Source organism: Lissotriton vulgaris, chromosome 8 (genome assembly GCF_964263255.1).
Source record: "Lissotriton vulgaris chromosome 8, aLisVul1.2, whole genome shotgun sequence".
Taxonomy (NCBI): domain Eukaryota; kingdom Metazoa; phylum Chordata; class Amphibia; order Caudata; family Salamandridae; genus Lissotriton; species Lissotriton vulgaris.
The window spans coordinates 1126366357-1126386808 of record NC_141696.1 but is presented as its reverse complement, the minus strand read 5'-3'; the positions used below and the strand labels follow the sequence as shown (position 1 = coordinate 1126386808).

The following is a 20452-nucleotide window of genomic DNA, read 5'->3' as shown; positions in this document are numbered from 1 at the left end:
ATTCTTACCCAATCACCTACTTTAAATTCATGTGGTTTTGTATTCAATTTGGCAACATACCAAATGTTAGCTTTATCTTGATTTCTCCTCACCCTCACTGCAGATTCTTTTCCCCCACTACCCTCTTCTCCCTCTTTTCTGCTCTTTTCCTTGAACCACTACAGACACAATCTAGATGCCGGATCCCTTCCGTTTAACAATTTGAAAGGGCTAACTTCTGTGACTGTGTTCGGGGTAATGCGATATAACCACAACCTTTCCCTAACACAGTTCTTCTAATCACTTCTTTTTTTAATTGCTTCTACAACATACCCTTTCAGCTCATGGTTGAACCTCTCAAAGTGACCATTTTCATGTGGGTCATACAATGAAGTCAACACAAGTTTTGTGCCACCATGCCTAGGAAAGGCTTCCATTTCTGTTGACGTAAGCTGTATTTCATTGTCAGTGACCAATGTGAACTGGCATCCCTCACGTGCAAAGACCTCTTTGAAGAACTCTATCCCTGCGCCAGTGGTAGCTTAGGAAATACATTTTACTTCTGACCATTTAGAATGATAATCGACAATTGGTAAGAAATTAAATGGCCCTCAGATATCAAAAGCAAGTTTTTTCCATGGTTCTTAAGGCCACTCAACATATTTCAACGGGGGAGTATTCACCTTTAACATCTTTTCACTGGAAGTGCATACTTTGCATTCTCTGACCCAATCCATGCAAGTCCACCAAAAATAATTCCTTAAGACGTCGCATAGCTGACATTCCTGGGTGACTTTTATGTACCAGTTTAAAAATCAACTCTTGTATTCCTTTAAGGAGAACACACTTACTCCCTTTATAAACTGAATTTATTTCCATCTACAATTCAACTGCTACATTGAACATGGGTATTACTTCAAAACTAATTGTCATCTTCCTTGGCCACCCATCTAGTATATATTTCTTCGTAGTTTGCCCCAGATCATCCACACATTCACATTCTCTCCACACTTCTTCAGAAATGTCTCCAAATTCCCAGATGCTATATCTACATAGACACATCTACCATTCATAATTATTACGTTTAAGCTGTCAAGCAGCAGACCACGTTTCCTACCTCTCCCATTACACCCTGGTGATATTCCAAATGCTGATGCAGGATTCCCTGGATATTTTCTTTCTCCCTTTGAAACTCATCCTTACTGAGTTAAATGGGTTTTTAGTATTAAAATGTCCAATCATCTAGATAGGAGAGTTTGGAAAATGTAAACTCACCCCATCTATCAAGGCTACGAGCATCTTCAGCTGGTTATCTAATATTTTGTGCAGCGAAAGTAACAATTAAAATGAAATCTGTGCTGCCTTTTGCCTTCATTACACCCTGCTTACCAGGTAATATACCACTCACTGAAACTGTCCGCAAGTTAGTATATTCCTGAAATAAAGCACTCCACTTAATCTCTTATTTTTTTAAACAAATTTTATTTGTCTAGTTTCACATAAGTTGCAGGGCTCTGCACTCCAGAGGCTACTGCACACATCAAATACACAGTAATATTGACTTTTATGCATAAACCACATTATAACAAACCCCCCCAGATTGCGCCCATGTCACATAAGTCCATCCACCTTGCAACTGCACAACCGGGAATCACAGTCCCTCCGGGTCGTCCCACAACCATTTAAACATGAAAACTGTATATGAATCAGTCCGGTAAGCGTGCCTCCACCTTCTGCGACAGTTCTAGACCCCGGTAGTCAGCCCTCCTCTTCCATATCTTGTAATTTTTGCGCGGGCACCCCCTGGCCAGGAAAACAGGTTTTTCGAGTCCCATACAGAAATCTAGCCCACTTTTCCATGCGGCCACTGACTGAGCCCTGGGTGCCTTCCAGGCCCTGGCAATATCCCTTTTCGCTAGCGTGAGACCTAAGAGCAGGAGGTGCGGCTTATAGAGATTGCCCCCCACTCCCTCCTTAACATGCAGCAGGGCCAAACGCGGCGTGCAGGGGAGTTCCCAACCCAATACCTCCGATAGGCAGGAATATATCCCCCTCCAGAAGGTATGTAGTGAGAGGCAGCTTCAGACTGTATGTAGGAGCGTACCCTCCTCCCGTTGACAGCGGAGGCACTCAGGGGGATGCAATCATTCCTGCCCTCCACAGGTGCTCTCTGGTGAAGTACACTCTATGTAAATATTTAAATTGCAATAACCGCAAGCGCGTTGCTGTTGCCGCCCCTCGCGGGCTCATTAGAGCCTCAGCCCAGTCCTCCTCCTCCAGTTCACCCACATCTGCCTCCCATGCATTGTTAAGCCTCTGCAGGCTGGGGGAACAGTGAATGACCAGCGTTTGGTATATGCGGGAGATCTTGCGGTCTGGAAGATCCCCCATGAAGACCTTCGCTTCTATGGGGCTGAAGTCGGGGAGTGACTCCAGGCCATCCAGGCTTGGGGCGAGAGCGTGCCTAAATTGTAGATAGCGGTAGAATTGGGATCGCAGCATCTCATATTCTTCCTGCAGGTCCTGAAATGATTTGAGTGTCAAGTCCTTCATAACATCCCCCAGGACGGAGATGCCTATTGCATCCCATCCCCGGAAGCCCTGCAGTGCTGCCAACTGAGAAAAGTTTAAACACAATACCCTGAGGAAAAACGCGGACACACTGTTCTCTGACCCATACTTTAATTCAGATAAAGGCACTATAACTAATGACCTGATATTCTATACTAATAAAACGGCTAAATGGTGCAATGCCTTCACAAGAATGCTCAACATAAAAGATATGAAAAACATTCCATATGGCACAAAAATAATGACCACACCATCAAGAAGATGCAGAGCAGAATTATGCATCACCATATATAAAACTGGAATAGTGTTGATACAGGCAGCGAACAGTGAACTAATGAAGTTCGACAAGGTATTCCCTACCATAAAAGAATCACTAGAGGGCTTAAGACACCAACTACACCTGACCCCACCAGAAATCGCTCCTGAGAATATTACTATCAGAGACGCCAATCGAACTGGAGGCTGCCTGGATCCAGCTACTAAATCAGGAAAGAAAACTGAAACAGAAGTGACTATATCGGAAAATGAGACAGAATGGATAGAGAGGTCTACGAGTCATTTGAATATAGAACAAGACCAGCTCCAAAAGGAAGGGTCGACACCGCTGCTAAACGCCGAGCCTTCCCACGCAGAACGTACAGGGGCGCCGAGTGAATCACTCAAGGTGAATCAAGAAACAGATAAGATAGGAAATATCAACCGTTCTTTACCTACCTCGAATACTTTACTAAAGCCAAGTAGAACCGCACCCACAAAAACACTCCTAGCCTCACAAAACTTAGATAACTCTCACAACAGATCAAGAAGGAACGGAACCGACAACCAAATAGAGGATATAAAGAATATGACTGAGACACTAAAAAAAGATCAAAAACAGAGAAGACCAATATACAACCCCCGGACACACCGGCTAACCACCCCTAAGAAATCACCCAGGAATCAGAAGGTTATTAAAGATCTTCAGAAACTAGTTTGCAACATGACGCAAGTCACAATGAGTACCATACAAGCGATTGGAGAAATACTAGAAGTGACGGCAAGCACCCATTCCAAGATCACGAATATCCAAAATATCGTACACTCCTTACATAGAAAGAGCAACGAGATGGACATGTCACTAGCGAATAGGATCAACCGACCAAATAGGACGAAGGCCCTGTCGAAGGAGGAAGCCCTTGCCTTACTCCGAACTTATGAATCACCAGACTATGAGAAAAAGGAGAACATCAAAACAGTTCCGATCGACTTTAATAGAACATCAAGAAAGAAGGATAGGAAACTCAACCATAACAATTTACAACAAGTCCAGCTTAATTCCGAATACGAAAATCTGAATAGTAATAACCCTGGGAAACAACTGACTTGCCTCCTACTCAACTGTCGATCTGCTACCAAACATGCGTCAGACATAGCAGACCTCATCATTAACAAGGAAATTGATCTGGCAATCCTTACAGAAGCGTGGCTATCGGAAGCATCAGCTCCAACCATGGATCTCTTAGTACCACCTCAATATAACATTGTGAGACTAGATAGACCAAAAAAGTCAGGAGGAGGAATTGCCTGCATTCACCAATCAGACATAGAAGTCAACCAAATTCAAGCCGACCCTCTAGAATCTTGCGAATACCTAGGTCTCAATATAAGATCAGCAACCAATCAAAGATGCAATTTACACGCGTTTTACCACCCACCAGGAGAGAATGCAAAGTTCATAGAGCAGTTAATGGAGCAGTTAATGGAGATCATTACGACCAACTCTAACACAGATGCCAATAACATATTCTTAGGAGATTTCAACTTACATTGGGATGACTGCAACGACAAACTAGTTAACACGCTTAAGGATTTCCTTGCCGAGCTAAACCTCAACCAAGCATGCACTCAAGCCACACACTCTAAAGGAGCAACATTGGACTGGATTATCTCAGGCAACAAAAATACATCAATCCTCTCAATAGTCCTGTGTGATTGGTCGGATCACTATGCAATAACATTCCTGATACCCATATTGAAAAAGGGCAAGACCGTTCAACCTGCCAATTGCAAAAAATGGATCCGAGACACAAGAGAGGCTAATATTGGGCTACTAATAGAAACTTGTGCGAGAGAATTAAAGCCACCTAGCAACCTGCAGAATGCAAATGAGTTGACAGAACATTATCTAACCTCAGTCGGGAATATCGTCAACAACACCCTGCCATTAAAACTAAAAAGAACCACTGAGAAGATGAAAAATCCATGATTTGATGGATCACTGAACGAAGACAGGCGCAAACTGAGAATGGCCGAAAGAAAATGGAGACAACACCCATCATCCCCTGAGCTGAAAGCCCTTAGAAAAATTAGGAACCAATATAAAAAAAGATCATCAACTTCAAAAAGGAATTTATAAGATCGGAATTGGATAATGCCAAAAACAGACCACAAAAACTCTTTGAAATCCTGAAGCAACAATCAAACAAACTAGCCAAAACAGCTCATGAAAACTCAAAAATATCTCTAAGCAGCGAGGAATTCTCAACATTCTTCACGAAGAAGGCCAAATCGCTTGAAACAGAACTCTTAAGCGCAGCGATCAACCTCCCCATCCAACCACTAACTACGAGCGATTCCAACCCGACTTCAGGGTGTAGCAAGACAAAAAACAAGGCAAATTGGGACACATTCGAATTATATGATCAGGACACGATTGCCAAAACGCTATCCAAAATCAAACCTAACAACCACTACCAAGATCCTCTACCCGCGAAATGCGTAAGAGGAATCAGCCATATTGTGGTACGAATCTGGACCAAAATAATAAACGCATCATTATCACAAGGGATCCTCCCAGACTGCCTAAAAACAGGTCAAGTGGTTCCTTTGATCAAAAAACCGACTGCGGATAATTCAGACCCGAATACCTTTCAACCAGTGACCAACATCCCTTAATTGGCCAAACTAATTGAGAAATGCGTGCAGGGCCAACTGAGCCAACACATCACTAAGTTCTCCCTACTAGATGAATGCCAATCAGGATTCAGATCAGGGCATAGCACGGAAACAGCGATCCTCCATATTGTTGATGACGCGCTACAGGCTCTTGATCGAAATCAAGCATGCTTACTAATTCTCCTGGACCTGTCTTCGGCATTTGACACAGTTAACCACGAAGCATTACTGGCCAGGCTACAGGACAGAATAGGAGTGTCTGGAAATGTGCTGAAATGGTTCGACTCTTTCCTACGGAACAGACCACAACGTTTCCTGGTCAACCAATCAATTTCACCACCTTGCCCCAACTCAATCGGAGTCCCACAAGGATCGACATTATCCCCTGACTTGATCAACTTGTATGTCGAACCTCTTACAGCAATTCTCAGAAACTAAAAGATATCCTACCATATGTATGTGGATGACACGCAAATATATATAAAGATAGCCTCCCTTAAAGACATTGAGCTAATGAATGAAACTTTAAAAATGGCAGTGGAATGGTTAACTACCAATCATTTGAAGCTAAATGCTCAAAAAACAGAGTTCTTACTAATTTCTCCACCAAGGAGCGTTCCGGAAATAAAGGAGTGGACCAAGTTGGTGACTGCGCTTAACTGCACTCCGACTCTAGTCGACTCAGCTAAGTCGCTAGGAATTACTTTAGACGAGAATCTTGACATGAAAGCTCACATTAATTCAATGGCTAAAAGCGCCCGCTTCCACCTGAACTACCTAAGAAAACTGAAACCATTTATCTCTGAAGCAGATCTGAAACTGACAACCCAATCCTTAGTCATCTCTAGGATCGAATATGGTTGCACTACTTTAGCGGGTTTACCAAAAACATCCACAGCACCACTAAAAGCTTGCCTCAACGCTGCGGCGAGACTCATCTCTGGATCAAGGAAGTTTGACCACATATCTCCTCACCTGAAAGCATTAAACTGGCTAGCCTATGAGGCCAGAATTCAACTAAAGATCGCATGTATTACCCATAGAGCGCTTCACCACAATACTCCTGGATACCTATCCAAGAAAATTGAGCTGTCAGGAGGAAACAGACCAGCTAGGAGTGCCAAGGAGTTGGTGCTGCATCCAGCCATCTTTAGAAAGAAAAAAACTTATGACAGAGCGTTCTTAGGAGCTGCCCCTAGAATCTGGAACTCACTCCCCCCAAGCATTAGGAAGACTCCTAATACCTCAACATTTAAGCGAGAAGCGAAGAGCTTCTTAATGAGTAAATACCTTACATAGAGAAGTTCATGGATCACTATGGGATCTAATTCGGTCCTCAAACAAAACACTTACGTCATCAGAAAGAGAATGATCGACGTGAATTAGATGAAAGATAAACTATGGATCGAAACTGACGACATTCCTGGTGATTAAACTATATTCCAACTGCTACCTCATGTCAAAGTGAACTCATACAATTATCTCGCATCCTGAAACCATATAACCTACTACCTCATATGTATGACGAAAATGACTAATGTTAGTATTTCATGCTCTATAGTATTGTATACTGTAAAAGACTAACTTGAATGGAAGATGATTATTTAAGCATTCACCAAAGCCATATAATTATCTACCTCATATCTATATGTTGTTTAATGGTTATCATCTTGTTAATATTTTATCCTACTTCTATGTAAAGCGCTCTGATACCCACGGGTCTTGTTTGCGCTATACAAAACTTTTCAATAAATAAATAAATAAATGATAGAGGAGGCGGGGAAGTGCCACCATCTTAAAGATTGCCGACCTACCATATATGGACTGGGGCATACGGGACCACACCTTAAGATCTTCCCGGGTACAGTCCCACACCGGGACAGATTGCGTTCCCAGGACAACGCTGGCACGTCAGACAGGAAGACCTCCAAATACTTCAGCCCCACCACTGCCAATTGAACCGAGGCAGCCCATGCTCCCATTCCCAGTCGACCCCCCAGGACCCACAGCGTAGACTTGCGTGGGTTCATATACAGTCCTGAGGTTTCCCCAAATATCTGTAGTATACGCAGCAACCGCGGCCCGACCTGTCCAGAGCAGTGAGAAATAACAGGACATCGTCCGCGTACAGTGCTATTCTGTCCGAGAGCCCCGGCGCCCACTCAAAACCCCTAAGCTGAGCATCGATGTGCACCTAGACTGCCAGCTCCATGGCAAGCGCAAAGAGAAACAGAGAGGGGGGAACCCTGCCGCGTATCCCGCTGAATAGCGAAAGAGTGAGAAATCGCACCACCCACCGCACCAACGCCATCAGATCGGTGTATAGAAGCATTAGATAGGCCAGGACTCTTAGTCCGAGATTAAGTTTCCGCAGAAGGGCAAATAGATCTACCCAGCTTAGGAAATCAAAGGCCCTATCCATGTCGGCCAATAAGAGCGCCGCTCGCTCCCCCAACTACCCGCTTGCCACCACTGCCATGTGTGCGTGCGCCTAATGTTGGGACGAGTCGCCCTCTGGGGCATAAACCCAGCCTGGTCCGGGTGTACTAGAGTGGGGATATGTGGGAGAAGCTGGTTAGCCAGTGGCTTGGCCAGGACCTTCGCTTCCACATTCAGGAGTGAGATGGGACGGTATGATGCGTGCTGTTCCGGGGGCCTTCTAGGTTTGAGGAATACCACCATCTCCGCGTGTTTCCAGTCCAGGGAAGCGAGCTGCTCTCCCGCGCCTCCTTCACCACCGGCCGAAAGTGTGGGTCCAGCTGCACACATTTAAAAAAAAACACTCACTGGGAAATCCATTCGGTCCCTGAGCCTTCCCAGGATTCAGTTCCCCCAGGGCCGTACCCAACTCCTCGTCCGACAGCGGCCTGTCCAGGCGGTCCCGCACCTCATCCGAGACTGCTTTAGGCAGAAGGGCATCTATAAATTTGGCTATAACCGCGGCAGTCAGGCACTCTTTTGGTGCGTAAAGGTCTTCATAATACGCAGCAAAGCTTTCTGCAATATCTGGGGGCTCAATAAGCGGCAACCCCCTATGGCCCAGGACTCTCGGCAGAGCCTGGGAATGAAAGTCCCCCTGGCATAATCGATGCAGCATTTTGCTGGATTTTTCCCCCCATTGATAGACCCTATTCTCGTTGCCAGCCAAGCGTGGCGGGCCTCATCCATCATCAGGGCTGCATAGTTTTGCTGAGCCAATGTTTGTTGCCGTCGGGCTGGACCGCTGTCTGCCTCCCGGTTCCTGCGTTCCAGCGCCTCCACTTCCGCCTCCCGACGCACCAATTCCGTCTTTCGCTCCCCACGTGCCGCCACGCACCAAGAAATATCCACCCATCTAAGCGTGGGTTTTAATGCCTCCCACAGTACCGCTGGGGACGTGACTGACCCCACATTTACCGCCAAATAGTGATCTATCTCTTCAGCTAGGTCCTTCCCGTAGTCCTCTTTCTGCAAATGCCAACCCGACATATGCCATCTAAGTGGCTGCCTCCCGGACCGATCCTAAATGTAAGGCTACCAGCAAATGATCCGACAAACCCCTGGGCATAATATCAGCCGACACCACCCTGTGCGCTATCCCCCCGGGAACAAAGAGATAATCCAGTTTCGAGAAGGAACCATGTGTTGTGGAGAAGTATGTGTAGTCCCTGCTGGGGCCATGTATGTGTCTCCAAACGTCGAACCCGTCAAGTCCCGTCACCAGAGCGTGCAATTTTGTTGGGGGACCATTCACTACAGCACCCCCACTCCTCCATCTATCCCGGCCCTGTTCCATCACGTCATTCCAGTCCCCGCCCATGACCTAGAGCGTGTCTGGCATACCCCCCCAGATGTTAAGGAGTCGCTCCACTAAGTTCCATTGCAATGGCTGCGGATCATATACGCTGCCCAATGTCAGAGTGTCCTCCCCAACTCTGCCCTGAATAAAAATGTATCGCCCCTGCGTGTTTCTCATGGGTATATGGGACTCTGCGGTGAATCAATATCTCCACTCCCCTCGAACCCCGCGTGAAAGACGTGTTGGTATCCGTATCTCTGCAGACACAGGGCTCTCGTGCCCATTAAGTATGTTTGCTGTAGCAGGAGCGCCTCAGCCCCTGCTCGTTTGGTGTATTGAAGTATGGCCATATGAGAAGTTAGCCTGGCATATGATGTCCACTAGTTCTAATGGGCACCTTGCACCAGTCTAATCGACCCTTATTGATGATGGCTGTAAAGTCAACCTTATAGAAAGCTATCCTAGTGGTAGCATGAACCAGCAGTCTTCATGCTAAGACTTCAGAAGCCGAGTTAAGCAAGCTGTTTTACCTTATATAATCCCTTGAATACCAAATGAAAGGACACCACACAAGGTATGTATCAAATATATATGTATTTAATCTAAACACAACCCCTCTGCACTCTTTATGAGGTCAGAGGTCAAAATACAATACAAGTCACACAGTTAATATACGATAAGTTGCACAGTATATGTTATGCCCTAGGGGCTTCACAAACCATATACTAAGAAAGTGGTATAAGTACCACGTGAGAGTTAGAAAACAGGCCTAGGGCCTGTAGAATCGCTGGGGCTACACTAAGCAACCAAAGGTTAGGAAGTAGGAGACCCATGGGAGGCGCGTGCAGTGTCTAAACACAGGCTGGGGTTCCCATTAACTTTCTATGGAGTTCGTAAAAGATACAAAGTTACAATTTTAAGGACACTTCCGGATGGATTAGATGGAACCCTTTTAAACTAGGACACTTCGAGAGTCAAGACCCACGGGAGCACCGGAGTACTCGTGTTACCTCACCCAGGGAAGCCGGGTGCATAGGTGTCTTTTCGTGTCGGGTTTCATCGTCGTTTTCTATGGAGAGCTGAGAAGAAGTGCTGCAGGCGACCAGAGGAAAAGTGTCCGGGTAGATCGGTGATGTGAAGAACCTTAAAGCAGAGGGGACAGAGTCTGGGTCACTAGCCAGTGACCAGGAAGGAACCAGGCGATGTTGCCTGCTTGAAGGTGAAGAAGGTGAGTTTGTCTCTTCAGCCACGAGGTCCAGGAGGCATCGACGATGACCAGGCGTTTGATTCGAGCTGTCCCACGATGGATCTAGATGACTGCAGCATCGGTATCCGGATTGGACCCAACAAGCTTTGGCAACCGCAACCCAAGCAGGATGTCGAGATTGGCTCTGTTGCAGACCAGCAAGGTCTGAGGTGCTTCTCCTTTTCAGGGAAGCTGGAACAAGCCTGGAGCAACCAGAAAAGCAAAATAATTTCAAGATGGCGTCTTCAGGGGGCTCACTAGCCAACTGGCAAGGAACCGGGAGGACGTGTCGGGGCCCACAGGACACTCGCGGAGTGTGGGGGCCTGAGCTTCAGTGCAAATGGTGTTCGGGCTGGGACTTCTGGTACCCCAATGCACAATTTACTGAGGCTTCAGGAAAGGAGTGCAGGTAGCAAAATGCAGGATGTCCAAGATGTCCGGTCTCACGTCTCTCGTGTCCGCCACGGGTCTCCGCTTTGCTGTGGATGTGGGTCGGGGTCAAAGAAGTCTGGAAGTCCAGTTCTTGTGTCGCAGAGTCTTGGGTTCCGACGGGAGCCTTGAAACAGCAGACCGGCAAAGATGCTGTTGGTGCCTGTTTGCACAGGGTGGTCACTCCTTGACCACAAGGGAGATGTCTTCCAGTCAGAATGGAATGTCGAATGTTCGAGATATGTCTTTCAAAGATTCGCCCGGGATAATCTAAATTCCTGGGGACACCGCTTCTATACTTATATCTGTCATCTGTCATGAACTGGTTGTTCTTTTACCCAGGAACTTGTGAAAAGGTGTGAACAGAATGTTACACACTTTGTAATTGATTGACTGTGCCAAATGTTTGTAATCCGCTTAAAACGATTACAAATATCTAACAAAAAAAAGAGATAGGAACCAATGTCTCAAAGAGATGGAAACTCCGTCTCTGGGATTTGCTGGATTGTTCTTACCAGAGAATCCAGGTGAAATCTGACCCAAAGTACAGCTAACATCAACAGTATCTGCAAAGACCATGGTATCCTCTGTAGGAAAAATATTTTGTCCTCAGAAGCAAAGAGTAACAGACCTACATCTGCTCTCCATTTACTCACCTGACTTTATTTCTCTTATGGAGAGCTTATCTAAGGCTTCATATTTTGGATAAGGTGTTTCCAAGGTACCTGAATCTTCTGGAATTAGACAATTCTATTTCACACCCTCTGCGAAATTTGTACATAGAACAGCTCTGATAGTAGGCCAGGATTGAGGAACCTGGTTCAAGGCTGCTGTTTCCTGCTCATCAAAGGAGGCATCAAGCAGCATATCTGAGCTTCTGTTTTGCACAATCTTAACCATCTTGTTGAGTGGCATACAGTGTTGGAAAGTCTTTGAGGAGACACTAGGACTTGCATGGCATATGTTCCTGTCCATAAGGTAAATTTAATAAGGTACCTTTAAAGCTGTGTACATATTGTAGGTAGCATACTCCATCTTTGTATCAACAGGGTACTTATCTGTGGACAGCAGTGTTAACATTTCTTGTCAACGTGTCCAAAGGAAACACGTCATTCAGTGTCAAGTGCAGGACTTAGTAGGTATTCTAAACATCTTAGCAAGTTAGAATGACATATGGATGACTACCTTCGGTAACCCAGTTCCCTTACCCCGATATAATGCACGTGGTGGAAGCAGGGTGCCTCATTGAAAGGGTCACTTTCAGGAAAGATGGCCTAAGGCAGAAAAAAAAAACGGAAAGGCAATTTAAGAGCAGAATATTGATTATCTTCCAGGCGCTAACCAGCATACCCAAAGCAGGACATGGCATGAGCATCCAGTGAAAGTCCCCTGGAAAGAGTATACTGAATAGAGGCTTGGAAAGGAACCAAAATACTCAAAAGCGGTCATAGAGCCTGATGAAAAATAATTTTACTTCATTCCTTTATTTATATATGTACTAGAAAATAATAACCACCCGAGGAAGAGGAAACCAGCAATAGGATGCTACTGCAAAAGCAGAATCTAAAAAGACTAGCTGGAAGACCACACCCCCTTCAGAGTTTGGCCCACTTCTGCCTGGAATGCTGCACACCCTCAGTCACACCAACTTAAGAGGGGCAAGAGTACACTGAACTGCTACACAGGCAAGCTGTTATCATTACATAGTGTTGTAGTAGAGCAAACCAACCAGTTTAACCAGCATGGAAGCAACCTTTATTAGGGGATTTCCAATTCTGCCCCCTAAACAAGCAATAAAGCATGGTAATGAAATTGTGATGGGGGGTTCTTCAAACACCCATCCCTTCACCTTCATTGCTTATGAAAATAAACTCATGTTTGATTATCGGGAGAATACTTATTTTTATATGTGTCTAATGCAGCCTACAACTTTATCAAATAACAGTTAATACCTCATTGCTTGCAGTAAAGTTAGGCAGGTCAAACCACTGAAGCTTACCAGGACAAAATGCCAGGTAAATACCAATATATATATATACAGAAATAGGTGCAGTAAGCACTACATTTTGCATGTGATGCATTGATTACAGATTGAAAACTCAGAATAGGATTTTTGCTGCACCCATTAAATACTTCTGCTGTAGTGTCTGTATTTACTGTTTGCATCTGCCCCACCATGATCATGTCTGAGTATCAATACACTGACAGACATGAAATATACCGTTATTTTACCAGCAATGCTTGTTGTGTTTGTAAATGTTCTACTCTAATTCAATCAATCAATCAATCATAACATTTGTATAGCACACTACTCACCCGGAAGGGTCTCAAGGCGCTTGGGGGAAGGGGTTCGCTACTGCTCGAACAGCCAGGTCTTGAGTTATCTCCTGAAGGCGAGATGGTCCTGGGTCAGCCGAAGGTGGATGGGGAGGGAGTTCCATGTCTTGGCCGCCAGGTAGGAGAAGGATCTGCCTCCGGCGGTGGCTCTTCGGATGCGTGGTACGGCGGCGAAGGCGAGGCTAGTGGACCGTAGCTGGCGGGTGGGCGTGTAGAAGGTCAGGCGGTCGTTGAGGTACTTGGGGCCCAGGTCGTGGAGCGACTTGTGTGCATGGGTGAGGAGCCTGAACGTGATCCTCTTGTTGACAGGGAGCCAGTGCAGGTTCCTCAGGTGGCCAGAGATGTGGCTGCGTCGGGGGATGTCCAGAATGTGTCGGGCGGAGGCGTTCTGGATGCGTTGGAGTTTTTTCTGTAGCTTGGCTGTGGTTCCGGCATAGAGGGTGTTTCCGTAGTCCAGTCGGCTGGTGACGAGGGCCTGGGTGACCGTCTTCCTGGTTTCGGTCGGGATCCATCGGAAGATCTTGCGAAGCATGCGTAGGGTGTGGAAGCATGATGAGGAGACGGCGTTGACTTGTCTGGTCATCGAGAGGGAGGAGTCCAGGATGAAGCCTAGGTTGCGTGCGTGGTCTGTTGGCTTGCGAGCGGTGCCCAGGGCTGGGGGCCACCAGGAGTCGTCCCAGGCGGAGGGCGATGGTCCCAGGATGAGGACTTCCGTCTTGTCTGAGTTCAGTTTCAGGCGGCTGTTGTTCATCCACTCGGCGACGTCTTTCATCCCTTCGTGCAGGCTGGCTCTGGCGGTGTCGGGGTCTCTGGTGAGGGAGAGGATCAGCTGGGTGTCGTCGGCGTAGGAGATGATGTTGAGGTTGTGTTGGCGTGCGATGGCAGCAAGAGGTCTCATGTAGACGTTGAAGAGGGTGGGGCTGAGTGAGGATCCTTGCGGAAGGCCGCAGATGACTTCGGTGGCCTCGGATCGAAACGGGGGGAGGCGGACTCTCTGTGTTCTACCGGCGAGGAATGAGATGATCCACTCCAGTGCCTTCGCTTGGATGCCGATGTTGCTGAGGCGTTAAACTAGGGTGCGGTGGCAAACAATGTCAAACGCTGCAGAGAGGTCCAGGAGGATGAGTGCCTCTGTTTCCCCGTTGTCAAGCAGGGCTCGGATGTCGTCGGTGGCTGCGATGAGGGCGGTCTCGGTGCTGTGGTTGGCTCTGAAACCGGACTGTGAGGGGTCGAGGGATCCGTTCGTCTCGAGGAAGGCGGCAAGCTGTCTGTTGACGATCTTCTTAGATGACTTTGGCAGGAAAAGGGAGGAGCGAGATGGGGCGGAAGTTTTTGAGGTCGGTGGGGTCCGCTGTTGGTTTCTTCAGTATTGCGCTGAGCTCGGCATGCTTCCAGCTCTCCGGGAAGGTGGCGGTGTTGATGGAGGTGTTGATGACGTCCCGGAATTGGGGTGCGATGGTGGAGTGGGCCTTGTTGAAGACGTGGTGGGGGCAGGGGTCGGTCGTAGATCCGGAGTCGATGGTGTTCATCGTGCGGGCTGTGTCTTCGGTGGTCACCGTGGTCCAGGTGCGGAGGGTGGCGGTGGGTGGCGTTGGTTCGACGGTTGGGTGCTTGGATGGTGCGGCGAAACTGTTGTGGATGTCGGCAATCTTGCGGTGGAAGAACGAGGCGAGAGAGTCGCAGAGATCTTGTGAAGGAGTGATGTCGTTGTTGCCGGTGCTGGGGTTGGAGAACTCCTTGACGATGGTGAAGAGTTCCTTGCTGTCGTGGGCGTTGTTGTCAAGTCGTTCCTTCAGTGATTTCTTCTTGATGGTGCGGATGAGCTGGTGGTGCTTGCGGGTGGCGTGTTTGAGGGCGGTCCTGTTGTCAGTGGTCTGGTCGAGGAGCCAGGCTTTCTCGAGGGTGCGGCAGGTCTTCTTGGAGTCCTTGAGTTAGTCGGTGAACCAGGAGGCCTTCTTGCGTCTGGGTCTGCTGGGATGGTTCTTCAGTGGTGCGAGGTCGTCGGCGCAGGAGGGCAGCCACTTCGTGAAGTTGCGGGCTGCTTCGTTCGGGTCCGTTGTGCTGGTGGGTGGGTTCTGGCTGAGGGAGGTGGTGAGCTGGTCGGCGGTGATCTTGCTCCAGCTTCTGTGAGGAACCTGTTGAGGGTGGTGGTAGGTTGTGGTTCTTCTGAAGCTGAAGTGGACACAGCTGTGGTCGGTCCAGTGGAGTTCGGTGGAGTGGCTGAAGGTGATCTGCTTGTTGGATGAATAGACGGGATCAAGCGTGTGGCCGGCGTAGTGGGTGGGGGTGTTGACCAGTTGCTTGAGTCCGAGGTTGGCGAGGTTATCCAGCAGGGCGGCGGTGTTGCGGTTCTTGTTGTTCTCCAGGTGGAAGTTGAGGTCCCCTAGGAGGATGTAGTCGCGGAGGGGAGGGCGTGTGGGCTGATGAAGTCCGTGATCTCTTCGCTGAATTGTGTGCGTGGTCCCGGGGGTCTGTAGATGAGGGTGCCTCTGAGGGTCGTCTTTGGGTCGGTGTGAATCTGGAAGTGGAGGTGTTCGGCGGCGGCGAAGGTGTCGTTGGAGTCGGTCGTGATGCGGATGGTGTTCTTGTGGACGATGGCGATGCCTCTTCTGGTCTGGCTGGCGCGGTCCCTCCTGATGATCTTGTACCCGTCCGGGATGGCGATGGCGATGTCGGGGGCTGAGGAGACGTTCATCCAGGTTTCCGTGAGGAAGGCGATGTCTGGTGATGTTGTGTCGAGGAGGTTCCATAGTTCCACGGCGTGTCTGTGGACGGAGCGGGTGTTGAGCAGGATGCACTTGAGGTTGCTGCTGGTGCTTGGCTTGGCGGGTGCAGTGCAGGTTCGGAGGCAGGTGAACTTGCAGGTTCTGCAGGTGAAGGGTCCGTGAATGCTTTTCGGGGCGGCCCGGCAGCAGGCGGGGTTCCGGCCGGCATTGAGTTCGTTGAGGGCGGCGGCGTCGTAGGTCTGTCGGGTCGTCTTGCAGCGGTGGGGGCCAAGGGTCCTGGCACTGGGCGCGGTCCAGGCACAGACGGGCGCGGACGGGCTTACCTTTGGTGCGCCTTCGGCATGCCCGCTGCGCGTCGACGCTGTGCGTACGCGTGGACTCCGCCATCAATGGCGTAGTGGGGGGGCAGGGCGAGGGAGGAGCAGCTGGGAGGCGGGAGCGGGGTGGCGAGTGGGGGGGAGCGTGCGAGGATGCTGTAGGGAGCGGGGGTGGGGCCGCGGGGGAGCAGCAGCAGGGAGCGGGGTGGGCCAGGGGACAACGATGGGCGAGGGCAAAGGGACAGGGCACACACTAGAGAGCGGGAAAAACGGCGGAAAGAAAGGCACGAGAACAGGCAGGCACAGGGACAGTCAGGGACAACAAGCAGGCACAGGGACAGTCAGGGACAGCTTACAGTTAGCAGGTTACAGGGCACACGAGAGAATCGGCGGCAGCGGGAGGAGAACGGGCACACTCGGGGTGGCCACGCGGCAGGAGGAGCGACCGTACTGACCCTTATTGCATTTGACCCTGTCTGACTAAATCACAAAGGAACCTACTATTCTCCAGTATTCGATCTTTCACAGATTCTCATGATTGAGTCATCCCTGTCGTCGAGGCGGGTGTCTTATGATGTCATATGAGGTAAGCAGTACAAAGTTAATCTGAGCTTAAATACCTTAAAGTGACCATTTTCTTTGCTTTTCATCAGATCTTCGTGGTACTGAGAGTCATAAGCAAAATGAAACTAGAATCAAAGCCTTCTCTTTCTGATAGCTCCAACATGACTCAGACAATACTGGTACCCAGAGCTACTTCTCCACTCAGAATCAGTACTCATTCCTCTCACTATGATAACCAGTCTCTTATCGATGCACCGGGGTCTAGCGGTACATCTGAATACGAAATAACTCACTGTTTCAGCCTGGCTTCTTAACACAATGAATACAATGTCATAGATGTCTCAGAAGACTGCAGAGAGATACTTGCCAGAGCAGATTCCACAAACAAGATTTACATTAAAACGATGTTGTCTTTGGTGCTCTGCTCATTACTATTGGAGCCAAATTTTCCATATTTACTTCACCTGCCACATTCAGATCTATTTCCCTTATCAATTAAAGGTTATTTGTCAGCAATCTCTTGTTTCAGAAGATCAAACAGTCTATCTTCCTTACGTGTACAGAGTTGTCAAGGAGTCTGTGAAGGGCCTTTTTAGGGTTTTTTCATCCATTGGAAAACCTCACATTCTAGGGCAGCTTAATACCATCTTTTCACACCTACTGAAACATCCTTTTGATCCTAGTCATAAGGCAGATATAAAATGTTTGTCCTGAAAATCAGCTATATTACTTGCTCTCACATCAGCACGGTGTGCAAGTAAGATTCAAGCCTTTAATATCAAAGAACCGTACTTTCAACTTAGAGATGGATCCTTCTAAGGACAAACGCACTTTATTCCTAAGGTGCTGTCAGAATGTCATTGTAATGAGGGAGTGATTCTCAAGACTTCTTTTAAAAAATCATAACGATGCAGGGCAAGAACTCTGCATACACTTGACATACGTCAATGTCTCGTTCTACATTGAAAACATACAGAACTTCAGAAATCTTATCAACTTCGTATTGCCTTCTCCAAACTGTGGCACACTGGGTTTAAGCTTCTGTAATCTTTTGCCACCTAAAGGCAAGCCATCCTTTACAAGGCACTGTAAGGGTGCATTCCACAAGAAGCATTACAACTTCTACTGCTTTATTTGTGAGTGTACCTCTGTGCAGATGTGCAGAACTGCTGCATAGAATAACGCTCATATATTTACCCTACACTATTGTCTTGATTAAAGATTTAAAGTGATGCTACAATAGGACAAGAGGTTCTAAACCATCTCTTCCTTTGAGGTGAGCTTATTGAATACAAATTTCTCCCCAGCCTCTGCCAATATTCTTGTTTATACAAAGACATATACAATGGCTCCAATACTGGAGAAAATCCAGGAATTGATTCACCATTGTGCTAAGAAATATAAGATGTGGTGGCCCCTGAGGGGAGTGCTCTTGGTTGTACTGTGCCATGATTGGCGGAAGTTTGGTTCGTTTTTAATGATGTAGATAGGCTAACAAAGTGGTCACTTTAAGCTATGAAAGCTCAGCTTAGCTCTGAAATGCTTACTTAATATTACACCATGAGCCTTCTGACTCAACGATAGGGATGATGTAATCATGTGAATTAATGAATACTGGAGAACCACAGTATACAGGTAAGTAACTTGTTTTTCCATTTCTGTAATTCTTCTTGTTGCACACATCCTTTAGGTGAGTGTAAGTGGGTGTGAATTGTGCTGAGCTGAAAGAAATATCTTGTGCATTTCTTTGCTCGCTTAGCATTTGGTACTCCAAGCATATGCAGAGTTGGGTATTGCTGTTTGGCACTGGACGGAAAACAACCTTTTTTTTAAAAAAATTACGTTTTTATACAGTGTCACTCTAATCCTATTAACATACGGTAGCTTTTGTCGATCTGGTGAGAACAATTAGTAAATTTTTAATTGTGTTGTTTTTGTCTACACAGCATAGTTGTTATCCAAATCTTTTTGTTCAGAACGTTTTTGTGGAAACCCATGATCCAGATCGTCCGTGGGTGGCATTTTTCACAAGCAGGTAAAAAATTAGTTGTTGATGTTGTTTTTCATTTTAAAGCAAAAAATATCATAACCAATAAAAGCCTTGCAACAGAACATACATTACATTGCATACATTATCTTTCTTTAGTATTATGTTGAGAAAGGCTGCATAATAGTCGTTTTTTTCTATAATGCCAAGGTGTATTAATTCCATTAGTTACAGTATGATCATTCCATTTTTTTCATTACTTTTGCTGAGAGATATGTATCTAAGAACAACTTTTTGTACCAATGTACCTGAGATAAATGCACTTGTCTTTGTTTGCTAAAGATAGCTGCATTGATATACACTGAGTCAGGGCAGAATTCGGTGTCTGCTTTGGCAGAATGCTCATCTGTTTTGCTTTTTTTTTTTTACTTATTTTATTGAAGATTGTTTACAAGATGTAGGCCTCAGCTCTCCAGAGGTAACCACAGGACCATGACATTACATCAGATACTGCACAATCCGATTTTTAACGAGGAGTATACAACAATTATTACAGACTGAAAGTAAAGACATAACTCCCCCCTCCCCTACCCTCACCCCAAACACCCCCTAGTCCCCCCCACCCCCTAAATCCCGCCCGCCCCTTCGCATGATCTCCCTCCTGGTTTCTGGTTTTGTGACAGATTCCGAACTATTACGTACGTACTCGTCAGCGTCCATTCAGTCCATCGCCAACAGCGGGTCTTGGTCTACAGGTAGTTCTAGCCAGAGGCCCCTAAAATCAGCCCACCGCTTCCAAATTTTATAGTGTTTCCGAGGACAGCCTCTGGCCACAAAAATAGGGTCCTCAAGGCCCATGCTAAAATCTAGCCCTTTCTTTCAAGCCACAGTTGTCGGGGCCCGGGTATCTTTCCAGGCCCCTGCCCCTTCCATAACATGCAGAAGCCCCAGTCGTGGTGTACGAGGAAGTTCCCAACCCAATACCTCCGACAAGCAATCCCATACTCCCTTCCAAAATCCAGCCAGTGCCTGGCAGTCCCACACCGTGTGAAAGAACGTCCCCACCTCATGTCCACACCGCAAGAATTCAGGGGAGGCTATGAGACCCGCTCTCCATAAACGATGTCTGGTAAAGTAAGCCCTGTGGTGGTACTTGAACTGTATTAGCCTAAGGCGAACTGAAATGGCCGCACCCCTAGGCCCTGCCAACGCTTCCCTCCAATCGTCCTCATCCAGGCCCCCAGATCCAACTCCCATGTCTCCTGCAGTTTCTGTAGTGGCGTAGAGCAATGTGTAACTAAAGTCTGATAAATACTTGAAATCTTTTTGGGACCCAGTTCCCCCATGAATACCTTAGCTTCTATGGGACTAAACTCGGGGAGAGACTCTAGACCCTCCAGGCTCTGGGAGAGGGCATGGCGAAATTGAAGGTAGCGGAAGAGTGCGGTGCATATGAAACTCCTGGCTTAATTCCTGAAAGGACTTAAGGGTCACCCCTGATACTACGTCTCCCAGTGTAGATATACCTATATTATACCAGCCCGAAGCCCTGCAGTGTAGCCAACGCCGGAAATCTACCATTGC

General features: G+C 47.3%; 1 protein-coding gene across 3 annotated transcripts in view; it reads left to right on the top strand.

Moving 5' to 3' along the window:
• The window catches only part of SETDB2 (SET domain bifurcated histone lysine methyltransferase 2), a 535415-nt gene that overhangs the window by 506896 nt on the left and 8067 nt on the right, over positions 1-20452 (top strand). For all 3 annotated transcript variants that reach the window (XM_086934967.1, XM_086934968.1, XM_086934969.1), the window contains one exon: positions 18828-18916. In XM_086934967.1, the coding sequence (XP_086791093.1) occupies positions 18828-18916 (89 nt within the window). The remainder of the gene's footprint in view (positions 1-18827; positions 18917-20452) is intronic.